Source organism: Aotus nancymaae, unplaced genomic scaffold (genome assembly GCF_030222135.1).
Source record: "Aotus nancymaae isolate 86718 unplaced genomic scaffold, 86718_ANA_hifiasm-v0.15.2.pri h1tg000064l_1, whole genome shotgun sequence".
Taxonomy (NCBI): Eukaryota; Metazoa; Chordata; class Mammalia; order Primates; family Aotidae; genus Aotus; species Aotus nancymaae.
In genome coordinates this window covers 8,036,429-8,062,811 of record NW_026988479.1, presented here as the reverse complement: position 1 = coordinate 8,062,811, position 26,383 = coordinate 8,036,429, and the positions used below count along the sequence as shown (strand labels likewise).

The window sequence follows — 26,383 nt, the reverse complement described above, 5'->3', positions numbered from 1 at the left end:
AAACTCTGTCTCTATAAAAAATACAAAAATTAGCTGGGTGTGGTGGCGGGTGCCTGTAGTCCCAGCTACTTGGGAGGCTGAGGCAGGAGAATCGCCTGAACCTGAGAGGCAGAGGTTGCAATGAGCCGAGATCGCTCCACTGCACTCCAGCCTGGGCAACAAGAGCAAAACTCCTTCTCGAAAAAAAAAAAGAAAAGAAAAAATACGGATGACCCAGAAACACACACACAGACACACACTTCAGAAAGTTATATATATTTCAGAGACTATGGGTTTAATACAATAATAGCTCCATGAGCTGACATTAGATGTAGGTGCAGCTAAAATATTCTAAAATACTTGTATAGTCCTTTTCTACTTGATAAAGCAGCTTTAGTTATACAGTCCAATTTAGTATTTATAACAACCCTGTGAAATACATTTTAAAAAAAAACAGAATTAATGTATGTTTGCACTCTATGGCTTGCTAAAGTCATTCTTTGGTCTCAATCGTGGTCAACTAATTCCTTTCTATTCTCCAGACTACCTCTAGTTTTCTGAACACCGCAGTTTCACTCTTCGTCTTTGTCTGTGTATCCCTCGTTGAAGAATGCTGTCCTCATTTTTCACAGATAACCGTTCTTGCTGTAATCATCCTTCTAAACCCTGTTCGGCCCGACAATCTGAGACCCACAATGGTCTCCATGGGCCCCTCCCGACCCACCAGGCCGCCCTCCCTGCCGATCCACCAAGCCCTCCCCTCCCGACCGGCCGACCAGGCAGCACTAATATCCTGCCGCGGAGGCTGCCCAGAACCCCTAGAGGCGTGTCTGGCTCCGCCCACGTCTATGGCCTCCAGGTTGGAAGCCCCGCCCTTCCGAGGAGTTCCCAAAACCCTGCGCGGCAGTCTTAGACCACGCTAAAATGGCGACTCCCATGCATCGGCTCATAGCCCGGAGACAAGCGTAAGTAAGGATCCGGCTCGGGCCCACGGGCGGGCTGGGAACGGGGAAACGCGCGTCAACGGGCTGATTTCGGACCTCTATTGGGACCGGCGGACGATGTCCGTTTCTCAAGTACGCTGGCGAGTCCCGAGGGACGCGGGCCCGGGCGATAAGTCTGGTGACCGTAGGTTAGCGATTTCGCGGAAGACAGCCGCGTAAAGTCCGCGGCACGGGACATAGCGGGGTTTGAAGACAGTTGTCCCATTCTGTTTCCCTGAAGGGAACGCTCATAGTTGGTCACTCAGTGGTTTATGCCTCTTCGCCAACCTCACGCGTGTACAGCGGAACCCTGAAGCCCCTGTCCGACACCTTTATTTCAGCCCACGTAAACCTTCAGCTTCCTGTTCAGTGTCCAGCCCAGCTGACTTTTCCTACTTCCTTTCTTGCGGCTCCCCTAGGAACACCCTCCCTACAATGCCTACTGCTCTCCAAAGCTATCTTATTACATTTTGCCACTCATTCTCTCTTTCAATAAATATTTATTTAGTTCCTATCTTTCTGTGCCACACATTGGGCATAAAGAAAAAGAGATGTTCAACAAAAAAAAGCAAAAAGAAAAAAAGAAAGAGATGTTCAAGACAAAATCCTTGCTTTCAGGGAGCTTACATTCTAGTGATGGAAACAGTCGATAAACTACAAATTAAGTAAATACAGCTGGTGATAACAGCTTTGAAAGAAATAAGCTGTTGTGATGGAAAGAGGGAAAGGCCCACTTTAGGGATTGATTGGACTGGAAAGCCATCTCTGAAGAGATGGAATTTAAACAGAGATTGAAAGAGTGAGAAAGGAACAGTCATGAAAGGATTTGGAGAAAGAGCATCCGGATAGTGGCATAATTGCCTTGAGGCCGAAACTTACTTTTTAAAGAACTGAAAGGTGGCCATTATGCCTAATGAACAAGAGAGAGGGGCAGAAGAGATTTACAGTTAACAAATAATGAGGGGTCACCCCAGATGCCCCTTTCTGGTAAAGCTTTTTTTCCAACAGCCTTTGCACATCCAAACATCTGCCTCTTTTTCATAAAATGTTTCATGACATCACTATTTGCATGTCTATATGTAGCTTAATGTCTGCTAGTATATATATATGTGTGTGTGTTTGTCTATCTTTTTATATATCTTTAATTCAAATAATCCTTTTCTTTCTCTTCTCCTTTCCATCTACTCTTTCAGGCCTGATAAGAAGAGTTCCTCAAATGTACAGACAGACTTAGGGAGTTAGAGTAGTAAACTTGGTGAAGGAAGAAGGCTTTGAAGTCAGACAGTTATTATTTTTTTCTTTTTTAGACGGAGTCTCACTCTGTTGGCCAGGCTGGAAAGCAGTAATGCAATCTTGCAACCTCTGCCTCCCTGATTCAAACGATTCTCCTGCCTTAGCCTCCAGAGTAGCTGGGACTACAGGCGCCCACCACCATGCCCTGCTAATTTTTGTATTTTTAGTAGAGACAGGATTTCACCATGTTGGTCAGGCTGGTCTCCAATTCCTGATCTCAAGTGATCGCCGACCTCAGCCTCCCAAAGTGTTGGGATTACAGGCATGAGCCACTGTGGCCCACCGTTAAGTCAGACAGTTCTGAGATCAAAAATGGGATGATAATACTTAAGAAGAGTGCTAAATGATGTCACTAGGGTCCCATTTCTCCCAGTCTCTCACACCTGCTTTTTGGTTGTTGGCTCTGAACTTGGATAGACTCTCTTCTTTGGTCCCAAGATGGCTGCAAGTATCCAGGGTCCTTTATATTCTCTCAGCTTCAAGTTGATTGCGCTTCTTTGGTCTAGATTGGATTACGTTACCAATCCTAAACCATGGGATTGTGAAGCTCTATTGATTTAGAGATCTTATTCACTTTTCAGTACAATTGAATGGATGACCATAGCCAATGATGACTGGAGTGGATAGGTCAGAGGAGGTAAATGCAGGATCAGCAAAACCAATGTACACTGTAAATATGAAATGAAAATAAGACTTAACATCTGAATAATACTGTTATTTCTTGTTTCAGAAGTATCAAAAAGTTAAATGTTTTATTTCTACAGTGTGTGGTACATGAGTTATATGATTTGTAAAAGACATATCTTACCTTTACGGAGTTTCTGTTCTTTTTGGTAGGCAAACGTGGCATATTATAAAAACTCTTGTGGTATACAGACTATAAGTCTACAAGGGATTCAGCAAAGGAGAGCCTTTAGAAGCTTGCAAAGTCCAAGAAAGTTTGGGGGTGTATTTGGGGGGAAAACAAGAGAGGAGCCTTTACTTTTCATTTTATATTCATCAAAAAGATTTAATTTTATTTACAAGGAACATATATTACTTCCATAATAACAAATTTAAAATAGTTTTTAAGGCCAGGTGTGGTGGCTAATGCCTGTAATCCTAGCACTTTGGGAGGCCAAGGCAGGTGGATCACTTGAAGTTAGGAGTTGGAGACTGGCCTGGCCAACATGGCGAAACCCTGTCTCCACTAAAAATAAAAAATTAAGGGCCGGGCGCGGTGGCTCACACCTGTAATCCCAGCACTTTGGGAGGCCGAGGCGGGTGGATCACGAGGTCAAGAGATCGAGACCATCCTGGTCAACATGGTGAAACGCTGTTTCTACTAAAAATACAAAACATTAGCTGGGCATGGTGGCGTGTGCCTGTAATCCCAGCTACTCAGGAGGCCGAGGCAGGAGAATTGCCTGAATCCAGGAGGCAGAGGTTGCGGTGAGCCGAGATCACGCCATTGCACTCCAACCTGGGTAACAAGAGCGAAACTCTGTCTAAAATACAATAATAATAAAGTAAAATAAAATAAAAAATTAGCTGGACGTAGTGGTGCATGCCTGTAATTCCAGCTACTCAGGAGGCTGAGGCTGGAGAATCACTTGAACCCTGGAGGCAGAAGTTGCAGTGAGCCGAGATTGCGCCACTGCACTCCAGCCTGGGCAACAGATTAAGACTCCGTCTCAATAAATAAATATGTAAAATAGTTTTTAAGTTAGTAATGTGAAGTGAGAAAGTACTATCATCACTCTTAAAAAAAAAAAGTCTTTGGACTAATAGAAGAAAAGGAGGAAAAAAGCCTAAGTATGAACTCCTCATTCAGTAGATCTTTCAGAGACTTAACTAGTGAGTCTACTAAATCAATTGGAATGAAATTATTTTTAACTCATAAGTTGTAATTACATCTACCAATATGTAAATAAATTATGGAATCTAGGCACTATTTGGGGTCATTTCTTCCATTAAACCTTATATGAGATTCCAGTACTCCCTCTTCAACATCCGGAGTTGTTATCAAACTTGGCTTAAAGACTTCCAGTAATGTATACTTAGTGGCCTGTTGTGTTTTGCAAGTCTATCTAAAAGTTTATGTTGACCTGAAAAGAAATAGTATTTGTACAGTTAACCCCTCTTCTTTCTGACTTCCTTGTTTTTGACCCTTGCTATGATTTCAGTCAGTTGAAAAACCCTGTTTTCTACCTGAATTGTCATCAAGTCAGGGCCTTGTATTGATTTTCTGGACTTAAGTGTCAGACTTACCTTTGTCATTGTTAAATTTCATCTTGTTAGATTCGACACAGAGTTGCAGCCTGTCAAGACCTTTTGGATCCTGATTCCGTCATCCATCGTTATTAAGTATCCCTGTCAGCTTTGTGTCACTGCAGGTTTGATAAATATGTACATTTGTGTCCTCATACAAGGCATTTATAAAAATGTTGAACAAGGCCGGGTGTGGTGGCTCATGCTTGTAATCCTAGCACTTTGGGAGGCTAAGGCGGGTGGATCACAAGATCAAGAGATTGAGACCATCCTGGCCAACATAGTGAAACCCTGTCTCTACTAAAAATCCAAAAATCAGCTTGGCGTGGTGGTGTGCACCTGTAGTCCCAGCTACTCAGGAGGCTGAGGCAGGAGAATCGCTTGAACCCAGGAGGCGGAGGTTGCAGTGAGCCAAGATTGCACCACTGCATTCCAGCCCGGTAACAGAATGAGACTCAGTCTCAAAAAAAAAAAATGTTGAATAAGACCAAACCATGCAGGCCATCACTAGATCTCTCTTTCTATATATTGTCACTTAATGCATAATGGATTCCATATATTAATTGTATGGTTGTTGCATAAGATTATAATGGAGCTAAAAAATTTCTATTGCCTAGTGACATCTTGATGATCCTGACCCTGTGTAGACCTAGGCTAATATGTGTGTGTGTTAGGTTTTTTTTTTTTTCCCACAACTCCTCAATCATCCAGAAACAGGTTTGGAGGGGAATGTGTCTTAGTTTTTAACAAAAAAAGTTTAAAAAGAAAGAAAAATTTAATAGACAACAGCTGATTGAATAAAGATATAAAGAAAGAAAATATTTTTGTACAGCTGTAAATGTATTTGTGTGCATTAATTGTTATTACAAAACAGTCAAAAAGTTTTAAACATTTCTAAGTTATAAAGTAAGCCAGGCGAGGTGGCTCACGCTTGTAATCCCAGCACTTTGGGTGGCCGAGGTGGGTGGATGACCTGAGGTCCGGAGTTTGAGACCAGCCTGACCAACATGGTGAAACCCCATCTCTACAAAAAATTTAGCCAGGCATAGTGGTGGGCACCTGTGACCCCAGCTACTTGGGAGGCTGAGGCAGAAGAATTGCTTGAACCTGGGAGATGGATGTTGCAGCGAGCCAAGATCGTGCCATTGTACTCGAGCCTGGGTGACTGGCAGAGCAAGACTCTGTCTCAAAAAAAAAGTTATAAAGTAAAAAAGTTATAGGAAGCTAAGAAGAAAAGAAAATGTATACATTTAGGGTAGCCTGGCCAGGTGTGGTGGCTTATGCCTGTAATCCCAACACTTTGGGAGGCCTAGGCAGGCATATCACCTGAATGAAGTCAGGGGTTCGAGACCAGCCTGACCAACATAGAGAAACCCCATCTCTACTAAAAATACAAAAAATTAGCTGGGCTTGGTGGTGCATGCCCGTAATCCCAGCTACTTAGGAGGCTGAGGCAGGAGAATCACTTTAACCTGGGAGGCGGAGGTTATGGTGAGCCGAGATCACACCATTGCACTTCAGCCTGGGCAACACGAGTGAAACTCTATCTCAAAAAAAAAAAAAATTAGGATAGCCTAATGACCAGTATTTATAAAGTCTATGGTAGTGTCAAGATTACTGTAGCTTTATAATACGTCTTGAAACCCTGTGTTAGCCTTCTGATTTTGCTCTTGATTCTCAAATGATTCTCCCACCACAACCTTCCAAGTAACTGGGACTACAACTGTAAGCCACTACACTCAGCAATTTTATTTTATTTATTTATATATTTTTTGAGACATAGTCTTGCTCTGCGGCCCAGGTTGGAGTGCAATGGTGCAATCTCCATTCCTTGCAGCCTCTGCCTCCCAGGCTCAAGTGATTTTTGTGCCTCAGCCTCCCAAGTTGCTGGGATTACAGATAATTTTTATATTTTCAGTAGAGTTGAGGTTCGCCGTGTTGGCCAGGCTGGTCTTGAATTCCTGACATCAACTGATCCACCTTGGCCTCCCAAAGTGTTGGGATATTACAGGCGTGAGCCACCATTTCTGGCCACAGTTTTATTTTTTGTATAGGCAGGGTGTCGCTATGTTGCCCTGGCTTGTCTTAAACTCCTCAGCTCAAATGATCCTCCCATCTCAGTTTCCCAAAGCGCCAGGATTATAGACATGAGCCACATGCCTGGCCTAGTAGCTCTATTTTTTGGATATCTTAGGTATTTTCTAGACAAACGGTCATCTTTTATGTTCTTTTTTTTGTATGCACTGTTGTTTTTTTTTGTTTGTTTGTTTGTTTTTGTTTTTATTTTGTTGAGACAGAGTCTCACTGTGTTGCCCAGGCTAGAGTGCAGTGGCACGATTCCCACTCAATGCAACCTCCGCCTCCTGGGTTCAAGCAATTCTCCTGCCTCAGCCTCTTGAGTAGCTAGAAGAATGGATGCATCACCACACCCAGCTAATTTTAGTATTTTTAGTAGAGACAGGGTTTTGCTATGTTAGCCAGGCTGGTCTTGAACTCCCGACCTCAAGTGGTCCACCTGCCTTGGCCTCCCAAAATGCTGGGATTACAGGTGTGAGTCATCACAACTGGCCAGTATGCACATTTTAAATGTTTTTGTTGTGTATTAACAAGTTGCCCTTTGAAAACTTTGTGCCATTTAACATTCTTAACAGCAGTGTCCACATACACAGTGCCTGTTCCCTGCTTTTGTCAACAATAGGCATTTAAAAAAAAACTTTGCCAATATGGCAAGTGTGTGCTAGTATTTTTGGTATCAAGCTCATTTCATATAGAAAGACTGTACCATTAAAATACTTCCTTGAGCCTTACCTTAGCAAATAGAAATGAAATATTGTTTGACTAGATAATTCATTTGGGTAGAAAGAAATGGTAATCTTGTTTGTTTTGAGATTATGTTTCTTGGGGGCCGGGCACAGTGGCTCATGCCTGTAATCCAAGCTCTTTGGAGGCCAAGGTGGGCGGATCACCTGAGGTCGAGAGTTCAAGAGATTATGTTTGTCTAACTCAGCAATCTATATGGAAGATTAGTATTTTTAGGGGTGATTTGTGAGTTGTGTTTAAAACATACATATAAAATATGTTAATCATACCTAGGCTTTGTTTTCTCTCTTTCTCTCTCTCTCTTTTTTTTTTTAAGAGACAAGTTCTTACCCTATTGTCCAGGCTGGTCTCAAACTCCTGAGCTCGGGTGATCCTGCCTTGGCCTCCCAAAGTGCTAAGAATATAGGCATGAGCCACTGCGCCCAGCCTCATACCTGGGCTTTACATGATATTTGTGAATGTTGTATTTCTAACAACAAAAAACAAATTCCACAATGTCTGGTGGATATTTTAATGACTAGGTCCCAAGCTATCAGTTTCTCGATACGGAGAAAACAACCTATGAACTTGGAAAAGAAGACTATGGCCCCTACCCCCAACACCTTCACATATATTCATTTTTCGGAAAAATCATGAAAGGCTTTGAAATGGAGAGAAAGAAAGATGATTACTGAGTGCTCTGTCTAGTCCACCCTTCCTGGCTATGTGACTCTATGAAGGCCTGCTTCTTTCATTGCCGGAAGATGTGGTGGCTCACACCTGTAATTCCAGCACTTTGGGAGGTCGAGGCAGGCAGATTACTTGAGGTCAGGAGTTTGAGACCAGCCTGGCCAACATGGTGAAACCACATATCTACTAAAATACAAAAATTAGCCAGGCATGGTAGCTGGTGCCTGGAATCCCAGCAACTGGGGAGGCTGAGGCAGGAGAATTGCTTGAACGTGGGAGGCGGAGGTTACAGTGAGCCGAGATCATGCTACTGCACTCCAGCCTGGGTGACAGAGTGAGACTCCGTCTCAAAAAAAAAGGAAGCAGTGCAATGCAATCACTTATTTCCCAGTGTCTACTGACCAGTTATCAACTATTTATCAATTTATTTCAGCATTACTGATTGCCCGTATATGTGTGTCTGAATTGTCTTTGTTTTGAGTTGGAAGTTTTGCTCTTGTGGCCCAGGCTGGAGTGCTGTTGTGGTCTTAGCTCACTGCAACCTCCACTTTCTGGGTTCACGTGATTCTCCTGCCTCAGATTTCTGCAGTGGGTATTGCAGTTGTGTGTGTGTGTGTGTGTGTATATATATATATATATTTTTTTTTTTTTTTTGAGACAGAGTTTTGCTCTTGTTACCCAGGCTGGAGTGCAGTGGCATGATCTCGGCTCACTGCAACCTCCACCTTCTGGGTTCAAGCAATTCTCCTGCTTCAGCCTCCCGAGTAACTGGGACTACAGGCATGTGCCACCATGCCCAGCTAATTTTTGTATTTTTAGTAGAGACAGGGTTTCACCATGTTGACCAGGATGGTCTCGATCTCTTGACCTCATGATCCACCTGCCTCGGCCTCCCAAAGTGCTGGGATTACAGGCGTGGGCCACCGTGCCCGGCCTAGTTGTGTATATATTAAATGTGTTTGTTTTCCTTCCTGAAAAGCTAATAGTAAGTTCATATAGTGTTTTATTATTGATGCCCTTACTATATTACAAATTCAGATAAGCCCCAAAGTTTTTGTTTGTTTTTTTTTGAGATGTAGTTTTGCTCTTGTTGCCCAGGCTGGAGTGCAGTGGCAAGATCTCGGCTCACCACAACCTCCACCTCCCAGTTTCAAGCTATTCTCCTGGCTCTCAACCTCCTGAGTAGCTGGGATTACAGGTATGCACCACCATGCCCGGCTAATTTTGTATTTTCAGTAGAGATAGGTTTCTCCATGTTGGTCAGGCTGGTCTCGAACTCCAGACCTCAGGTCATCTGCACGCCTGGGCCTCCCAAAGTGTTGGATTACAGGTGTGAGCCATTGCACCCAGCCAGCCCTGAAGTTATATTCATGGTTTAGACAGTCATTTATTGAAATTTAAGAATTACCATTGGGGCTGGGGACAGTGGCTCATGCCTGTAATCCCAGCACTCTGGGACGCCTAGGTGGGCGGATCACAAGGTCGGGAGTTCGAGACCAGCCTGGCCAACATGATGAAACGTCATCTCTACTGAAGATACAAAAAATTAGCTGGGCATGGTGGTAGCTGGGCCTGTAATCCCAGCAGCTACTTGGAGGGGCTGAGGCAGGAGAATCGCTTGAACCCGGGAGGCAGAGGTTGCAGTGAGCTGAGATTGTGCCGTTGTACTCCAGCCTGGACAACAGGGTGAGGCTCAGACTCAAAAAAAAAAAAAGAAAAAAAAAAAAAGAATTACCATTAGGCAAAAAGTTGACTTTTATTATCTTTTAATACTTTACGTAAGTAGTCTCGTCTTGGTTCCAAACCTGAAGCATTAACTCTTCAAATTAGGATTAGCTTAAATTTTGGATAAATGCTTAAAATAATTATTGTCAGGAATACACAATCTGGCCTGTAAGGCAGAAATTTGTTAATGAAAAGGCTATAGTAAATAATTTGTTCTCTTAAACCCTTGCCCATTTCAACAGTCATTCATTTTGCAAACATTTACTGAGATCGATTATGTTTTTAGCAGAGTAAAAGATGACTGCTGTTGGTCAGTAATAAGAATTCAGATGCCAGGTTCAGTGGCTCACACCAGTAATCCCAGCACTTTCGGAGACCGAGGAGGGTGGGTCACCTGAGGTCAGGAGTTTGAGAGCAGCTGGACCAACATGGAGAAACCCTGTCTCTACTAAAAATATAAAATTAGCCCAGCATGGTGGTGCATGCCTGTAATCCTAGCTACTCGAGAGGCTGAGGCAGGAGGTGGTAGAATCACTTGAACCCAGGAGGTAGAGGTTGCAGTGAGCTGAGATCACACCATTGCACTCTAGCCTGGGCAACAAGAGCGGGGAAAAAAAAAAAAAAGAATTCAGCATCTCATCATGCAACCAAGTTTTTTAAATCTACACCTTTTATTTTTAAAACAACCGTGTTTTGAGAAAATGTTAATTTCTGTGTATCATTAGTCCACATTGTTCCGATTGCTCTACTATGTGGACTAGTAATAATAGCTCTCATTTGTGTGTTACTTTATATCAGATGCCTTACTGCTTGCTTTATGTACTTTCCAATCTATAGAATGGAGATATTGCTTCCCAATCTATAGAGTAGATACTGCTCTCAATTCATTGGGTTGTTATAATGGTTGGGTATGACCACTTGTAAGTATTGCTTAAATTTTTGGCACACAGCTTGTATAAGCCCTGGTTATGGTTTTAGCTAATTCTCTCAAAAACCTAGTAAAATAGGTATTAACACTCCTTTTTTTTTTTTTGGAACAGGGTTTCACAATGTTGGCCAGGCTGGTCTTGAATTCCTGACCTGTGATCTGCCTCGGCCTCCGAGAGTGCTGGGATTACAGGTGTGAGCCACCACACCTGGCCTCACTCCTTTTTTTTTTTTTAGAGATGAGGTTTCACCTTGTTGGTCAGGCTGGTTTCGAGCTCCTGACTTCAGGTCATCCACCTGCCTCAGCCTCCCAAAGTGCTGGGATTACAGGCATGAGCCACCGTGCCTGGCTCTTTCTTTTTTTTTTTTTTTTGAGACAGTGTCTTGCTTTGTCGCCAGGCACCAGGCTGGAGTGCAGTGGCACGATCTCAGCTCACTGCAACCTCCACCTTCTGAATTCAAGCAATTCTCCTGCCTCAGCCTCCCGAGTAGCTGGGACTACAGGCGTGCACCACCATGCCCAGCTAATTTTTGTATTTTAGTAGAGGCAGGGTTTCACCATGTTGGCCAGGATAGTCTCGATCTCTTGACCTTGTGATCCACCTGTCTCAGCCTCCCAAAATGCTGGGATTACAGGTATGAGCCACCACATCCGGCCTCTCACTCTTTTTTTTTTTTTTAAATAGAGACCGAATCTTGCTGTGTTGGCCAGGGTAGTCTCAAACTCCTGGCCCCAAGCAGTCCTCCTGCTTTGGCCACCCAAATTTCGGGAATTACAGGCATGAGTCTTTGCACCTGGCCAGTATTACCACATTTTTCACAAGAGGAAACTGAGTTCAAAAATTAGTTTGCTCAGCCAAGCATGGTGGCTCACGCCTGTAATCCCAGCACTTTGGGAGCCCAAGGTGGGCCAAGGTTGAGGATTACCTGAGGTCAGGAGTTCAAGACCAGCCTGGTTAATGTGACGAAACCTTGTCTCTCCTAAAAATACAAAAATTAGCTGGGCAGGGTGACATGCCCCTTTAATCCCAGCTACTTGGGAGGCACAAAAATCATTTGAACCTGGGAGGCGGAGGTTGCAGCAAGCCGAGATTGTGCCACTGCACTCCAGACTGGACAACAGAGTAGGACTCTGTCTCAAAAAAAAAAAAGGAGAGAGGACAAGGAGGGAGGATTGCTTCAGCCCAGGAGTTTGATACCTGATGAGGCAACATAGTGAGACCTTGTCTCTATTGTAATTTAAAAAAACAAAATCAGTTTGCTAAAGGTCATATAGCTATGTAGTGAAAGAGTAAAGATTTCTTAAAAACTTTAAAGAAGTGCTGGGATGACAGTGAACCACTATGCCTGACCTCTCTTTATATTTTTACTATCTAACTGAGCACTAGAGTTTAATTTTGTCTTTTTTTTTTTTTTTTTTTTGAGGCAGATTCTTGCTTTGCTGTCCAATCTGGAGTGCTGTGGTGCGATATTGGCTCACTGCAACCTCTGCCTCCCGGGTTCAAGTGATTCTTGTGCCTCAGTCTCCCAAGCAGCTGGGACTACAGGCATGTGCCCCGACACCCAGCTACTTTTTTGTATTTTTAGTAGAGACAGAGTTTTGCCATGTTGGCCAGGCTGGTCTCGAACTCCTGGCTTCAAGTGATTCACCCACCTACCTTCCCAAAGTGTTGGGATTACAGGCCTGAGCCACTGCACCTGGCTGTCTCTTTACACTTTGTATAAATTTGTACAATTTGGATTCTTTTGAGTCTATCTTCTTATATCTTACGTTAAATGAAGCTATAATTTATCCTTTTTTATTACTGTGAATATTCCACTGTATTCTGTACCAAAAATTTCTGTTGTACTTCCATGTTACTTCCAAATTTGAGGATACTGCAAATAGTGCTGCTGAGCACAGTGGCTACTGCCTACAATCCCAGTGCTTTGGGAGGCTGAGGTGGGAAGATTGCTTGAGGCCAGGAGTTTGAGACTGGCCTAAAACTAAAAATATTAGCTATGTGTGGTGGGGGCACCCTGTGGTCCCAGCTACTTGAGAGGCTGAGGTGGAAGGATGGCTAGAGCTCAGGAGATTGAGGTTGCATTGAGCCGTGATCATACCATTGCACTTTGGTCTGGGCAATGCAGTGAGATGCTCAAAATGAAAAACATCATGCTATGAACATTTTTATAGTTCTTCCTCTTCCCTTCTGAACAATGCAATCCAAAGGTATTGTGTCGAATAGAACACACTAGGTGTCTATGCAGAGGGTCAACCTGACTTTGAAATATTAGAGCTGAATGTGGGGTCAGGAGAGCACCTACAGAGGAGCGTGAACTGGCTTTCGATGTCAGCAGGTTACAGAGGACATCCAGTAGTGGAGAAGTCCAATGCAGTGCAGATCCCAAGTGAAGTGAAGAGGAAATGGAGGAGGAGGCAGCCGTGGCACCAGTGGGCAATTGGTTCATAAGGGGAATTGACCAAATAAGTAATCTATTAAGGATAGTGGGAACCAGGTGTATTCCTGAAGAAGGAAGTATAGAAGAGAAAAATAGCCAGGCGCAGTGGCTTACACCTTTAATCCCCAGCACTTTGGGAGGCCGAGGCAGGCGGGTCACCTGAGGTCAGATGTTCAAGACCAGCCTGGCCAACATGTTGAAACTCCGCCTCTACTGAAAATACAAAAATTAGCTGGGTATGGTGGCAGGCGCCTATAATACCAGCTACTTGGGAGGCTGAGGCAGTAGAATCGCTTGAACCTGGGAGGCAGAGGTTGCAGTGAGCCAAGATCACACAGTTGCGCTCCAGCCTGGGCAACAGGAGCGAAACTCATCTCAAAAAGTGTCAAGATCAGGAAAAGCAAGACATGACTGAAGAACTCTTCCCTACTGAAGGAGACTAAAGAAATGTGACAAGTCTAACTCTAGCACTGAACCAAATTTGCTATACAGGACTTTAAGACATTTGATGAAACTTAAATGTGGTCTGAAGAGTAAATAGTAGGAATGTATCAACATTAATTTCTTGATTTTGATATATAGGAGAAGGTTCTAGTTTACAGAAAATATGCAGTAAAATATTCTGGGTTGATGAGGAATCAAGTTGGCAACTTACAAATGATTCAGGAAAACGTTATTTGAAACGGAGTTAGAACTTTTCTGTCAGGTTGTGACTGTTTGAAAATTTTAAAAGCTATAATACATAAAAGAAAAGCAATATTGTAAATATTTTCTGGTATACTTGTGCATGGGTTTCTATTGCATACAAGTACAATTGCTGGGCCATAGATATGTAACATAGAGTAAGCGTATCTTTCAACTATAATAAATAGTTGGATTGTTTTTTTTTCAAAATAGTTGTACCAATTTGTATTCTTTTTTTTTTTTTTGAGATGAGGTTTCACCACGTTGGCCAGGGTGTTCTCGAACTCCTGACCTCAGGTAATCCACCTGCCTCAGCCTCCCCAAGTGCTGCGATTACAGGCGTGAGCCACTGTGACATGCCCCCAGGCCCATTTTTGTACTGTCTTTTCATATTATCTTATTTTTCTGTTATCCTTTTTTTTTTTTTAATTCAAATCTTCCCTACTTGTTCTTTTACAAGGGCATTTTGGCTCTTACTGGCCTTTTTAATTTCTGTACACTTTTTTCGAGATGGAGCCTCAGTGGAGTGCAGTGGCACAATCTTGGTTTACTGTAACTTCTGCCTCCTGGGTTCAAGCGATTCTTCTGCTACAGCCTCCCAAGTAGGTGGGGACTACAGGTGCATGCCACTACTCCCAGATCATTTTTTTTTTTAAATTTTTTGGTGGAGATGGGCTTTCACCATGTTGCCCAGGCTGATCTCGAACTTCTGACCTCAAGTGATCCACCTGCCATGGCTTCCCAAAGTGCCGGGATTACAGGAGTGAGCCACTGAGCCTGGCTGTGTACACATTTTAGAATGAGCTTGTTAAGTTCTACACCCAAAAACACTTGGGATTTTTATTGGAATTCCTTTGTATGTATACATGAATCTGGGGAGAATTGACATTTTTATAATATTGAAACTTCCAGTCTCTGAACATGGTATATCCCTTTACTTGTTTAGCTACTTATATAGGTATTTAACTTATCTCAGTAAAGTTTGTTTTTTGCATAAAAGTCTCGCACATCCAGCCAGGTGCGGTGGCTCATGCCTTTAATCCCAGCGCTTTGGGAGGCCGAGGCGGGCGGGTCACGAAGTCAAGAGATCAAGACCATCTTGGCCAATGTGGTGAAACCCTGTCTCTACTAAAAATACAAAAAATTAGTTGGGCATGGTGGCATGCTCCTGTAGTCCCAGTTCCTCAGGAAGCTGAGGCAAGAGGATCACTTGAACCCAGGAGGCTCAGGTTGCAGTGAGCTGAGATTGTGCTACTGCATTCCAGCCTGGTGACAGAGCAAAACTCTGTCTCAGGAATAATAATTAAAAAAAAAGCCTCACATATCTTTTCTCTGTTTTCTAGGTATTTGGTAGTTTTTAGTACATTATAAATACTATCTTTTAAAATGTTCACTTTATGCAATGACTCATGTCTGTACTCTGGGAGGCCAGAGCAGGAAGATTGCTTGAGCCCAGGAGTTCAAGACCAGGCTGGGCAACTTAGTGAGATCCCATCTCTACAAAAAATGTCTTTTAAATTAAAATGTTCATTTTAAACAGTTTTTGTGGCTGTGTGCAGTGATTCATGCCTGTAATCCCAGCACTTTGGGAGGCCAAGGTGCAAGGATCACTTGAGCGCAGGAGTTCGAACCCAGCCTGGGCAACATAATGAGACCTCATCTTTACAAACAAAAAACAAAAACTTTTTGTTATATAGAAACCCAATTCTTTTTTATATGCTGCCTCTATAGCTTAATATAGGGTTCCACAAAACATGGTCACTGAATCCTGCCTGCTACCTGTTTTTGGAGGCTCATAAGCTAAGAATGATGTTTATATATGTACATATGTGATCAATTTGATGATGGGGAGCATTAACTGTGAACCGCAGTTGAGTGAAATCTTAAGACTCTAAAAGAAGAATTTCATTTTTCTCATTTGTAGCCCTCCATTATATAAAATTATACTCAAATACTATAATTTTCATCCACAAAATAGGAAATTTGTTTTATGTTATATGGGTATCTATATAATATCTACAGTTTTGCCTCTTGTTCTGCAAAGCCTGTAATATTTACTACCTAGCCCTTTACAGAAAAATTGGCTGACTTGGGCCAGGCACAGTGGCTCACACCTGTATTCTTAGCAGTTTGGGAGGCCAAGGCGGGTAGATTGCCTGAGCTCAGGAGTTCGAGACCAGCCTGGGCAACACAGTGAAACCCCGTCTCTACTAAAATACAATTAGCTGGGCGTGGCAGCGTGCGCCTGTAGTCCCAGCTACTCGGAAGGCTGAGGTGGGAGAATTGCTTGAACCCGGGAGGCAGAGGTTGCAATGAGCCAAGATTGTGCCACTGCACTTCAGCCTAGGCAACAGAGTGAGACTCCATCTCAAAAAAAATTTTTTTTTTGCTGACCCGAATGTAAAACCTTGGTAAACTCATTTAATTCTAATTATTTCAAAATATTTTATTTGTAGATTCATTAGGATTTGCAGCAGTGTACTTAATGCATTATCGTTAAGAAATGACAAGTTTATTTATTCCTTTTTTTTTTTTTTTTTGAGACGGAGTTTCGCTTTTGTTACCCAGTCTGGAGTGCAATGGCGCGATCTCGGCTCACCGCAACCTCCGCCTCCTGGGTTCAAGCAATTCTCCTGCCTCCTGCCTCAGCCTCCTGAGTAGCTGGGATTACAGGCATGCGCCACCATGCCCAGCTAATTTTTTGTATTTTTAGTAGAGACGAGGTTTCACCATGTTGACCAGGATGGTCTCGATCTCTTGACCTCGTGATCCACCTGCCTCGGCCTCCCAAAGTGCTGGGATTACAGGCGTGAGCCACCGCGCCTGGCCCTATTTATTCCTTTTCAATTCGTTTACTTGTTTTTCTTCCTTGGCTATATCTCAGCCCAATTTCAGGGGCTGGATTTCTCTTAGTCTTCTAGGTAACTAGAAGTTGGCTGAAGTTTGTAAAAACTTGGGTTTATTTTTAGGATATAGCCCTCATTCTTAACAGTGACACAGTTTGTCTCCCTAGCTTGTAATACATGATGCTTACCCTCCTGCGATGGCCAAAACCAGCATAAAAGTTGACTTAACTCTGGATTTCCATCTTCTTCCATATCTTCTTTTGATTATTATTATTATTTTTTTTTTTTTTGAGATGGAGTCTTGCTCTGTCGCCCAGGCCGGAGTGCAGTGGCGTGATCTCGGCTCACTGCAGGCTTTGCCTCCTAGGTTCAAGCAATTCTCCCACCTCAGCTTCCTGGTAGCTGAGATTACAGGTGTGTGCCACCAAGCCTGGCTAATTTTTGTATTAGTAGAGACGGGGTTTCACCGTGTTAGCCAGGCTGGTCTCGAACTCCTGACCTCAAGTGATCTGCCCAGATCTGGGCAGCTACTCAGAAGGCTGAGGTGAGAGAATCGCTTGAACCTGGGAGGCATAGGTTGTGGTGAGTCAAGATGGTGCCACTGTACTCCAGCCTAGACAACAGAGTGAGACTCCATCTCAAGAAAAAAAAAGAGAGAATATCCCTCTGTCGCCTAGGTTAAAGTGCAGTGGTACAATCATAGCTTCCTGCAGCCTCGAATTCCTAGGCTTAATTGAGCCCCCTGTTTCAGCCTCCCAGTTAGCTGGGACTAAGGTGTGTGCAACCACACATGACTAATTTTTGTATTTTTTGTAGAGACAGGGTTTCACCATGTTGTCCAGGCTGGTCTCAAACTCCTGAGCTCAAGTTATCTGACTGCCTTGGCCTCCCAAAGTGCTGGGATTGTAGGTATGACTCACTGTGCCTGGCCCTAGCTAATTTTTTAAAATTTGTTGTAGACATAGATTCTTGCTATGTTGTCCTGCCTGGCTGTTCTCAAATTCCTGGCCTCAAGCAGTCCTTCCACCATGGCCTCCCAAAATGCTGGGATTACAGATGTGAGCCACTTCAGCTGGTCAGCTGATTATTCTTTACCCCCTTGTTGATTCTCTGATTCTTAAAGAAGCTTGTTAAAAATGTTTTGACAGTCATTTCTAGTTCTGAGCTAGAAAGTAGTCTGAATGACCTAGTCTGTCATTAACTGGAACTTAATTGAGGAGCCATGATTTGAATTCAACTGTATCTTAACTTCAAGATCTATGCTTTTAACCACTTATTTTATGTATTAATCCATTTTCACACTCCTGATAAAGACATACCCAGACTGGGCAATTTAAAAAATAAAGAAGTTTTATTGGACTCACAATTCGACATGGCTGGGGAGGCCTCACAATCATGGCAGAAGGCAAGGAGGAATAAGTCATGTCTTACATGGATGGCAGCAGGCAAAGAGAAGAGAGAGTGTGCAGGAAACTCCTGTTTTTAAAACCATCAGATCTTGTGAGATTTATTCACTATCACAAGAACAGCATAGGAAAGTCTTGCCCCTATGATTCAGTTACCTCCCGCCAGGTCCCTCCCACAACACGTGGGAATTCAAGATTTCAAGATGAGATTTGGGTGAGGTCACAGCAACCATATCATTATACTTATTATACTTTGTTGTATTAAATCTAACATAAAGAGTAAAATGTTTATTTTTATGAATTGGACCATAAGAGTAAACATTATTTTATCCTTTATATTTTTTATAGTTTACAGGGCAAAAGTCTCAAGACAAAATTTTAAGGCTTGTATTCTATTTTTTGTTCTGTAGTGAAGCAAATAAGCAACATGTAAGATGTCAGAAATGCTTGGAATTTGGACATTGGACTTATGAATGCACAGGAAAAAGAAAATACCTACATAGGCCCTCAAGGACAGCAGAACTAAAAAAAGCTTTAAAAGAAAAAGAAAACAGATTATTATTACAACAAAGGTAGGTTTACATGTGTTATCCAAAGGAATATTTTTTTAAATGTATGTTTATAGAATTTATTAAAGGACTAAATGTTTCATGGTGGTTCTCCAGATTTTAATTATATTATTACTAATGTTTAATGGATGCTTGCTATGTGCCAAACACTGTTCTAGGGTCTTTATAAGTATTAGCTTATTTAAACCTGACATCTACACTATTAAGGTAGGTAGTATTACTGTCTTTTTACATATGAAGAAACTGAAGCAAGGAGATGTTGAATGACTTACTCATTGTCACACAGCTAGTAAGAAGAAAAAAATAGCATTAAGTTATGCAGCCTGTGCCCCGGATTCATTGTCTTAATCATTTTGCTCTATTGGCTCAACTGTCAATGAAATGACAGTTGAATTAAGAGATAGATTATATGAGCTGACATAGAAAGCTTTATATATCAGGTATATAAAGAAGATAGAGAACAGAACATATAATATGCTGTGATTTATGTTTATAAAAAGAAAAATTGACTGGGTGTGGTGGCTCACACCTGTAATCCCAACACTTTGGGAGGCCGAGGCGGGTGGATCACATAAGTCCAGGAGTTCAAGACTAGCCTGGCCAACACGGTGAAACCCCATCTCTACTAAAAATACAAAAATTAGCAGGGTGTGGTAGTGTGTACCTGTAATCCCAGCTACTCAGGAGGCTGAGGCAGGAGAATCGCTTGAATCCAGGATCTGGAGGTTTCAGTGAGCCAAGATTGTGCCACTGCACTCCAGCCTGGGCAATAGAGCAAGACTCTGTCTCAAAAAAAAAAAAAAAGGAAAAGAAGCAGCATCTTCATAAAGATTATTAGTTATATAATAGTGTGTTAAATATTTAGACTTTCAAGGCAGCAGTCTTCCAATCTGTGGACATGAAACTTCTTCAAGAGTTGTACAGGAATAGGTAAATAACCAATTTCTAGATTATCAACATTCATATGCAATTTTTCCTAAAACAAATCTAGATGAGAACTTCCCTACTGGTCTGCTTTTATACTTCCCCTTTTCCAACAGACCTTCTCTAATCTCACAAAAGAAAGGTATACCTCTCACCCATCTCTAATCATACTTTAGTGTGTTGTCCTCATGTATAAAAACCTAGATGGTTTTTCAAAATAGTGGTGTTTGTACTGAGAAAGTTAATGGCCATAACAGTTTTGTTTTGAGACAGGGTCTCACTAAGTCTCACTGTGTCACCCAGGCTGGAGTGCAGTCTCTGCTCACTGCAACCTCCACCTCTTGGGCTCAAGTGATCCTCCCACCTCAGCCTCCCAAGTAGCTGAGACTTCAGGTGCATACCACGATGCCTGGCTTATTTTTTGCATTTTTTGTAGAGATGAGATTTTGCCATGTTGCCCAGGCTGGTCTCAAACTTCTGCGCTCACGCAATCCACCTGCCTCAGCCTCCCAAAGTGCTAGGATTAGAGGTGTGAGCCACTATGCCCAGCTGGCCATGATTTTTGAGAGTAAATTCTTTTTTAAGGTTTTTCCCCCAACAAAATTGGTGGGGGGCCTAATTGAATTGTCAATTTAAAAATATTTTTTACTGATATATTATTATACGACTTGTGGAATGTAACATAGAAGGAATGCAGAGAATTGAGTGATATTGAAGTAAGAAGTCTTTCCATTCCCATGATTCTATTTAGGTTAAGGTTTCTCCAGATCAAATCTATAAGACTTAAAAATAATTTAATTCCCAAAGAGCCATCTCTATTGAAAAAATAAAATTTAAAAATAAGAATTTAGCCAGGCATGGTAGCTCACGCCTATTTAATCCCAGCACTCTGGGAGGCTGAGGCGGGCGCATCACGAAGTCAGGAGTTCGAGACCAGCCTGGCTAATACGGTGAAACCCCGTCTCTATGAATAACACAAAAAAAAATCAGCTAGGCATGATGGCACATGTCTGTAGTCCCAGCTACTCAAGAGGCTGAGGCAGAAGAATCACTTGAACCCAGGAACAGAGGTTTGCAGTGAGCCGAGATTGTGCCACTGTACTCCAGCCTGGGTGACAGAGTGAGACTCTGTCTCAAAAAAAAAAAAAGAATGTAATTGATGACAAACCTGGTCACATTCTACTATGAAGAGTTTTATGGATATATAAACTAGAAAAAAATCTGTCATTAGGAAATGCATCTCTGGATCAGGCACAGTAGCTCATGCCTGTAATCCTAGTACTTTGAGAGGCTGAAGTGGGTAGATCACTTGAGGTCAGGAATTCGAGACCAGCCTTTCCAACATGGCAAAATCCCATCCCTACTAAACATATAGAAATTAGCTGGGTGCGGTGGTGTGCACCTGTAATTCCAGCTACTTGGGAAGCTGAGGCAGGAGGATCGCTTGAACCTGGGAGGCGGAAGTTGCAGTGAGCTGAGATAAGATCACCCCACTCCAGCCTGGGAGATAGAGCGAGACTCTTAACACACACACACACACACACACACACACACACACACACACACAGATATACGTTACCAATAATGTAACAGTTATTAAAATTTATAATATTGTCCAGCTGCAGTGGCTCACACCTGTAATCCCAGCACTTTGGGAGGCTAAGACAGGAGGATCACTTGAGGCCAGGAGTCTAAGACCAGCCTAAGCAACATAGCAATACTCTGTTCCTTAAAAAAAAAAAAAAAAAAAAAAAAAAGGTTAGCTGGATGTGGCGGCGCACATCTGTGATCCCAGCTACTTGGAATACTGACTTGGAGGATTGCTTCAATCCAGGAGGTCAAGGTTACAGTGAGCTGTATTTGCATCACTGTACTCCAGCCTGGGTGACAGAATGAGACCCTGTCTCAAAAGAATTTTTAAACTTTTTCTTTTTTTTGGGATGGAGTCTCACTCTGTTGCCCAGACTGGAGTGCAGTGGCGTGATCTTGGCTCACTGCAACCTCTGCCTCCCAGGTTCAAGCCATTCTCCTGCCTCAGCTTCTCGAGTAGCTGGGACTACAGGTGTGCACTACTGAGCCCAGCTAATTTTTTGTATTTTTAGTAGAGATGGGGTTGCACCATGTTAGCCAGGATGGTCTCAATCTCCTGACCTTGTGATCCGCTCGCCTCGGCCTTCCAAAGTGCTGGGATTATAGGCGTGAGGCAACACACCTGAAGTATACTTCCCTCTCTTCGTTTTTTTTTTTTTTTTGTCCCACATGTAAAGATCCCCCTCTTATTTTACTCCCAAAAATGACAATTCAGTAAGTAATCCCATTGTGTAAAAAACTTTACATAAATACATGTTTATGTTTGGAGACTCAGGAAATAAGGACAGAAACATTATCTAGGAAATATAGAGAGGGCCAGAATATAAAAATGTTGGCCATGTGTGGTGGCTCACACCTGTAATCCCACACTTTGGGAGGCTGAGCAGCTTGCTTGTGCTCAGGAGTTCCAGATCAGCCTGGGCAATATGGTAAAACACCATCTGTACAAAAAATGCAAAAATTAGCTAGGGGTGGTGGTAAACACTTGTAGTCCCAGCTACTCAGGAGGCTGAGGTGGGAGGATTGCTTGAACCTGGGAGGCAGAGGTTGCAGTGAGCCAAGATCGTGCCACTGCACTCCAACCTGGGTAACAGTGATACCCTGTCGCAAAAAGAAAAAAAACCTTAAATTTACAGGACTGTGATGATATAATTAATTCTGGGGGGTTTTGTTGTTGTTGTTGTTTTGAGACAGAGTCTTGCTCTGTCTCAAGCTGGAGTGCAGTGGCACAATCTCGGCTCACTGCAACCTCTACCTCCCAGGTTCAATAGATTCTTCCACCTCAGTCTCCCAAGTAGCTGGGACTACAGGCGTGTGCCACCGTGCCTGGCTAAATTTTGTATTTTTTTAGGAGAGACCAGGTTTCACCATGACCAGGCTGGTCTCAAACTCCTGACCTCAAGTGATCTGCACACCTCAGCCTCCCAAAGTGCTGGGATTACAGGTGTGAGCTACCGCACCTGGCCTAATGCTGTAATTTAAAAACCTGATTTAGCATGCATGTTGTTTGGCAGAATAGCAGCAGCAAGCCATTTGTTCCTTTCATTCAAATTTACCAGACTTTGTTCTTTATAAATAATGTGAGTGAGGCCAGGTGCGGTGGTTCATGCCTGTAATCCCGGCACTTTGGGAGGTCAAAGGGGGCAGATCACCTGAGGTCAGAGTTCAAGACCAGCTTGGCCAACATGGTGAAACCCTGTCTCTACTAAAAAATGCAAAAATTAGCTGTGCATAGTGATGGGCATCTGTAATCCTAGTTATTCGGGAGACTGAGGCAGGAGTATTGCTTGAACCCAGGAGACAGAGGTTGCAGTGAGCCAAGATCTCACCACTGCACTCAAGCCTGGGCAATAGAGTGAGACTTTGTCTCAAAAAAAAAAAAATTAGAATAATGTGAATGAACGTAGTCTTGAAGTATTAAATTTCTGGTCTTTAAGGAGTAAATAACTCAACAGTCGGGGGGCATGTGGAAAAATAAATAGGTTTTTTTAAATTAAAGAACTGCTTTTGAAAAATTATGAAATGGCTATTTATATGATTCTGTGAACTCAAACTACAAATTATAGCTATTGTGCTATTTGCTTTGTTCTGTTACTCAGTAAGTAGTGATGTAGCTATGTCAGCTTAAGTTCCTGACTAAAACAATTTAATTATCTTAACTACTAACATACCTGACTTTCATACAGGTGATAAGTCTGTCTTAGATGCTGGTTAAGTTGACTGCATGTACCATATACAGCCTACAATAGCATGCTTTCCACTTGCTTATAACAAGAACTACTGTACTCTACATGTTATAAAAACACAGAATGTTTCTCCAATGTAAAATGGTTTTGGGGATAGCAGAAGGGTTTATCTGAGCTGTGTATAATCACTCTATTAACAGGAGCTTTTTTCCCCCCTCATGTTTATCAGCATTGGAGAGACCACTGTAGAAAGAAAGACCAAGAAAAAAAGGTATGTGTGGTTTTGGGAGTATTTTACAGGTAATATGTAATACTAATTGGAGGGATGGGAAAGGTGGTTTTAAAATAATAGCTGTAAGATTTGGATCTGAAGTCTCTTATTGCAGTTCATAATTAAATAATCCTATTTTCTGATAACTTCCTTTTTTTAACCTGTCTGTAATGTATTGCTTCCATGTCTCCTTTTACTCAACTTTCTAGAGTCCTTATACCTGGAAACAATAAATAATTGTCTTCCTTTGGCTTAAAATAGGAAATGTTAATAGACTGGTAAGAAAATGTTGGCCAGCCATATCTGGTCCAAAGTAGTTAAAATAAAGATGATGAAATAGTAACAAGCTATATGAGGTTTGAATAGACTCTGCAGCTTTATTCTAACATTATCACCTCTGAAATGTAATATAGTAGATACTCTTATCTTGAATTCCAACCAAGAGAATTAAGTTGCTGAAGCAACAATATCTTACAAAGAGAGGAGTGTAGTTTACAACAGTTAGGCAATCCCCAAAACATCAAACCAAAGGATAACATGCTAGCAAACCTTCAGTTATATACATATATATATAATCGGAATCATGTAAAATTGCTTTTGGCCAGGCCCGATGGCTCATGCCTGAAATCCCAGCACTTTGGGAGGCCGAGGCAAGTGGATCACTGAGTCAGGAGTTCAAGACCAGCCTGGCTAACATGGTGCAACCCCATCTCTACTAAAAATACAAAAATTAGCTGGGCGTAGGTACACGCGTGTGTTATCCCAGGTACTTGGGCAGCTGAGGCAGGAGAATTGCTTGAACCTGGGAGGCGGAGGTTGCAGTAAGCCAAGATTGCACCACTGCACTCCAGCCTGGGCGACAGAGCAAGACTCCATCTCAAAAAGAAAATTAAAAAAAAATTGCTTTTAACATTCTATTACATGTCACTTTCCCATATATTTAACTGTGTATTATCTAATAGGTCTAAGAGTGTAACCAGTTCAAGTAGCAGTAGCAGTGACAGTTCAGCCAGTGATTCTTCATCAGAAAGTGAAGAAACATCTACCTCATCCTCCTCAGAGGACAGTGACACTGATGAAAGCTCCTCTAGTTCCTCATCCTCAGCCTCCTCCACAACCTCTTCCTCCTCCTCTGATTCAGACTCAGATTCCAGCTCTTCTAGTAGCAGCAGCACCAGCACAGATAGCAGCTCTGAGGATGAACCACCAAAGAAGAAGAAAAAGAAATAGTTGTTCCATCCATATTGGACCAATGGACTGAAAACATTAATGTGATTCTCGAAAGGGAATTTAGAATATGTTAAGGCCAAATAGGTTAACTGATGAAAATTTTTAGAATTCAGAAGTTTCTAAATGTTTTACATTGCAAGAGCATAAAGAGTATTCATAATGAATTATATAAAGAGAGACTTTTTTATTTGAAGGGTGAATCCTGTTTTTCTTTTTTATCTTTAAAATGTATCTCTAGAACTTAATTAAAGCTGAAATCTCCAAATCTGTTTGTGTGATAAAACTATCTTTTCTTTCTGTGAAATAAATGCCATACTTTATTATATATGTTAGTGGTGTATACCAGATATATTTTCAGGATGGTGCATCAGAATATTTGGCAGTGAATTTCTAATGCTTTTGGCTATGTGTTACGTAAGATTTAATATGTTGTTACTGTAAGCTTAGGAGTTTTCCTATTGTTAATAAAGTGCTCTATTTTTACATTTATGTTCAGAAAGTTATTCTGACTTTTTGTCCTAAGTGGTATGTTCAAGGAGCCTATTAATATATTTATAGTTTTTGAATGCTACAAGTTTCAAGTTGCTGTGTTACATCATTCATTTTCTTCTGGTTCCTTAAGTTTTTCAAGTTATCCTTTTCTGAGGAAAATTATTCTAGAGGAACCTAAAAAGGGACAAAAAATCTGAAATTACTTAGAAGTCTAATCTCGGTGCCTTCTGATAAAGTCAGTGTATCAGAAAAGAAAGCAGCCATGTAAGAGGCTAACTTAAGTAGAAGTGCTAGAAATAACTTTGTTTATTAACATGCAATAAAAGGTACCATTCAAAGAGGGGGAAAGGTAGGAGGAAGAGGTAATTTTTACTGCAAATTAGGGCAGCCTTGGTTGCCTTTTATTAAAAGCTTTTTTAAGCTTTCATAAAGATTGCCTTTTGTTATTTTTGCAATTATGGTATTATAGTTTATATGCTAACTAGTCATGTAACAGTCTACTGCATAAATATGAATGACTAGGATTAATCTGGTGTGTTTACATAGGATATAAATAGTTGAAATCTAGCATGAAAGGTTAAAAAGGAAATACTGCACAATATTTCTTAAAAGTAAAATGCTGTTATTGTGGCGAGAGTCTTTGGTTTAACATCACAATATTCTGAAATGTCTTTTTAACTTTTTGGAAAGAGGTATCATTTGTAGAAAAATTTTGATTTGGGTTAAATGTAGGTTTTTAAAACTATAAATGTCTTTTATATTTTTATGAAAAAGCAGTGGAAAAATACTTTTGAAGAAAATGAGCTATTCAAATATTAAAATATATGTATGTTGTGAGTTTAGGGAACCTGTAATTGTCAGTTTTACAAAACCATCTGTGTTCAGTGGTTGTAAATTCTCAAAACATAATTTCAAAAGCTGCCTACAGAATATTATCACTTGACAGATAAAGTTAATAAATTACCAATCAGGCACATTTGATAATGTTAGTCTCTGTAAAGGTAATATTAGCAGTTAAAGAACATGGATGAGAAAAGAATGTGTTATATAGGTTGCATCACTTGCAGTTAAATAAAACTCACAATTTGTGCTCACAA

General features: G+C 41.7%; 1 protein-coding gene across 2 annotated transcripts; it reads left to right on the top strand.

Annotated features, from left to right (window-relative positions):
* The first annotated feature begins 875 nt into the window (after positions 1-875).
* Positions 876-26,383, top strand: ZCCHC10 (zinc finger CCHC-type containing 10). 2 transcript variants are annotated; one of them, XM_064366312.1, is made up of 6 exons: positions 892-944; positions 4,536-4,630; positions 9,093-9,192; positions 18,435-18,596; positions 23,523-23,564; positions 24,527-26,383. In XM_064366312.1, exons 1-6 carry the CDS (start codon positions 904-906, stop codon positions 24,792-24,794), a joined length of 708 nt encoding a protein of 235 aa, XP_064222382.1. In that variant the 5' UTR covers positions 892-903; the 3' UTR covers positions 24,795-26,383. The 2 variants fall into 2 exon arrangements, with proteins under 2 accessions (XP_064222383.1, XP_064222382.1); XM_064366313.1 differs by lacking the exons at positions 4,536-4,630; positions 9,093-9,192 and having other exon boundaries at positions 876-944.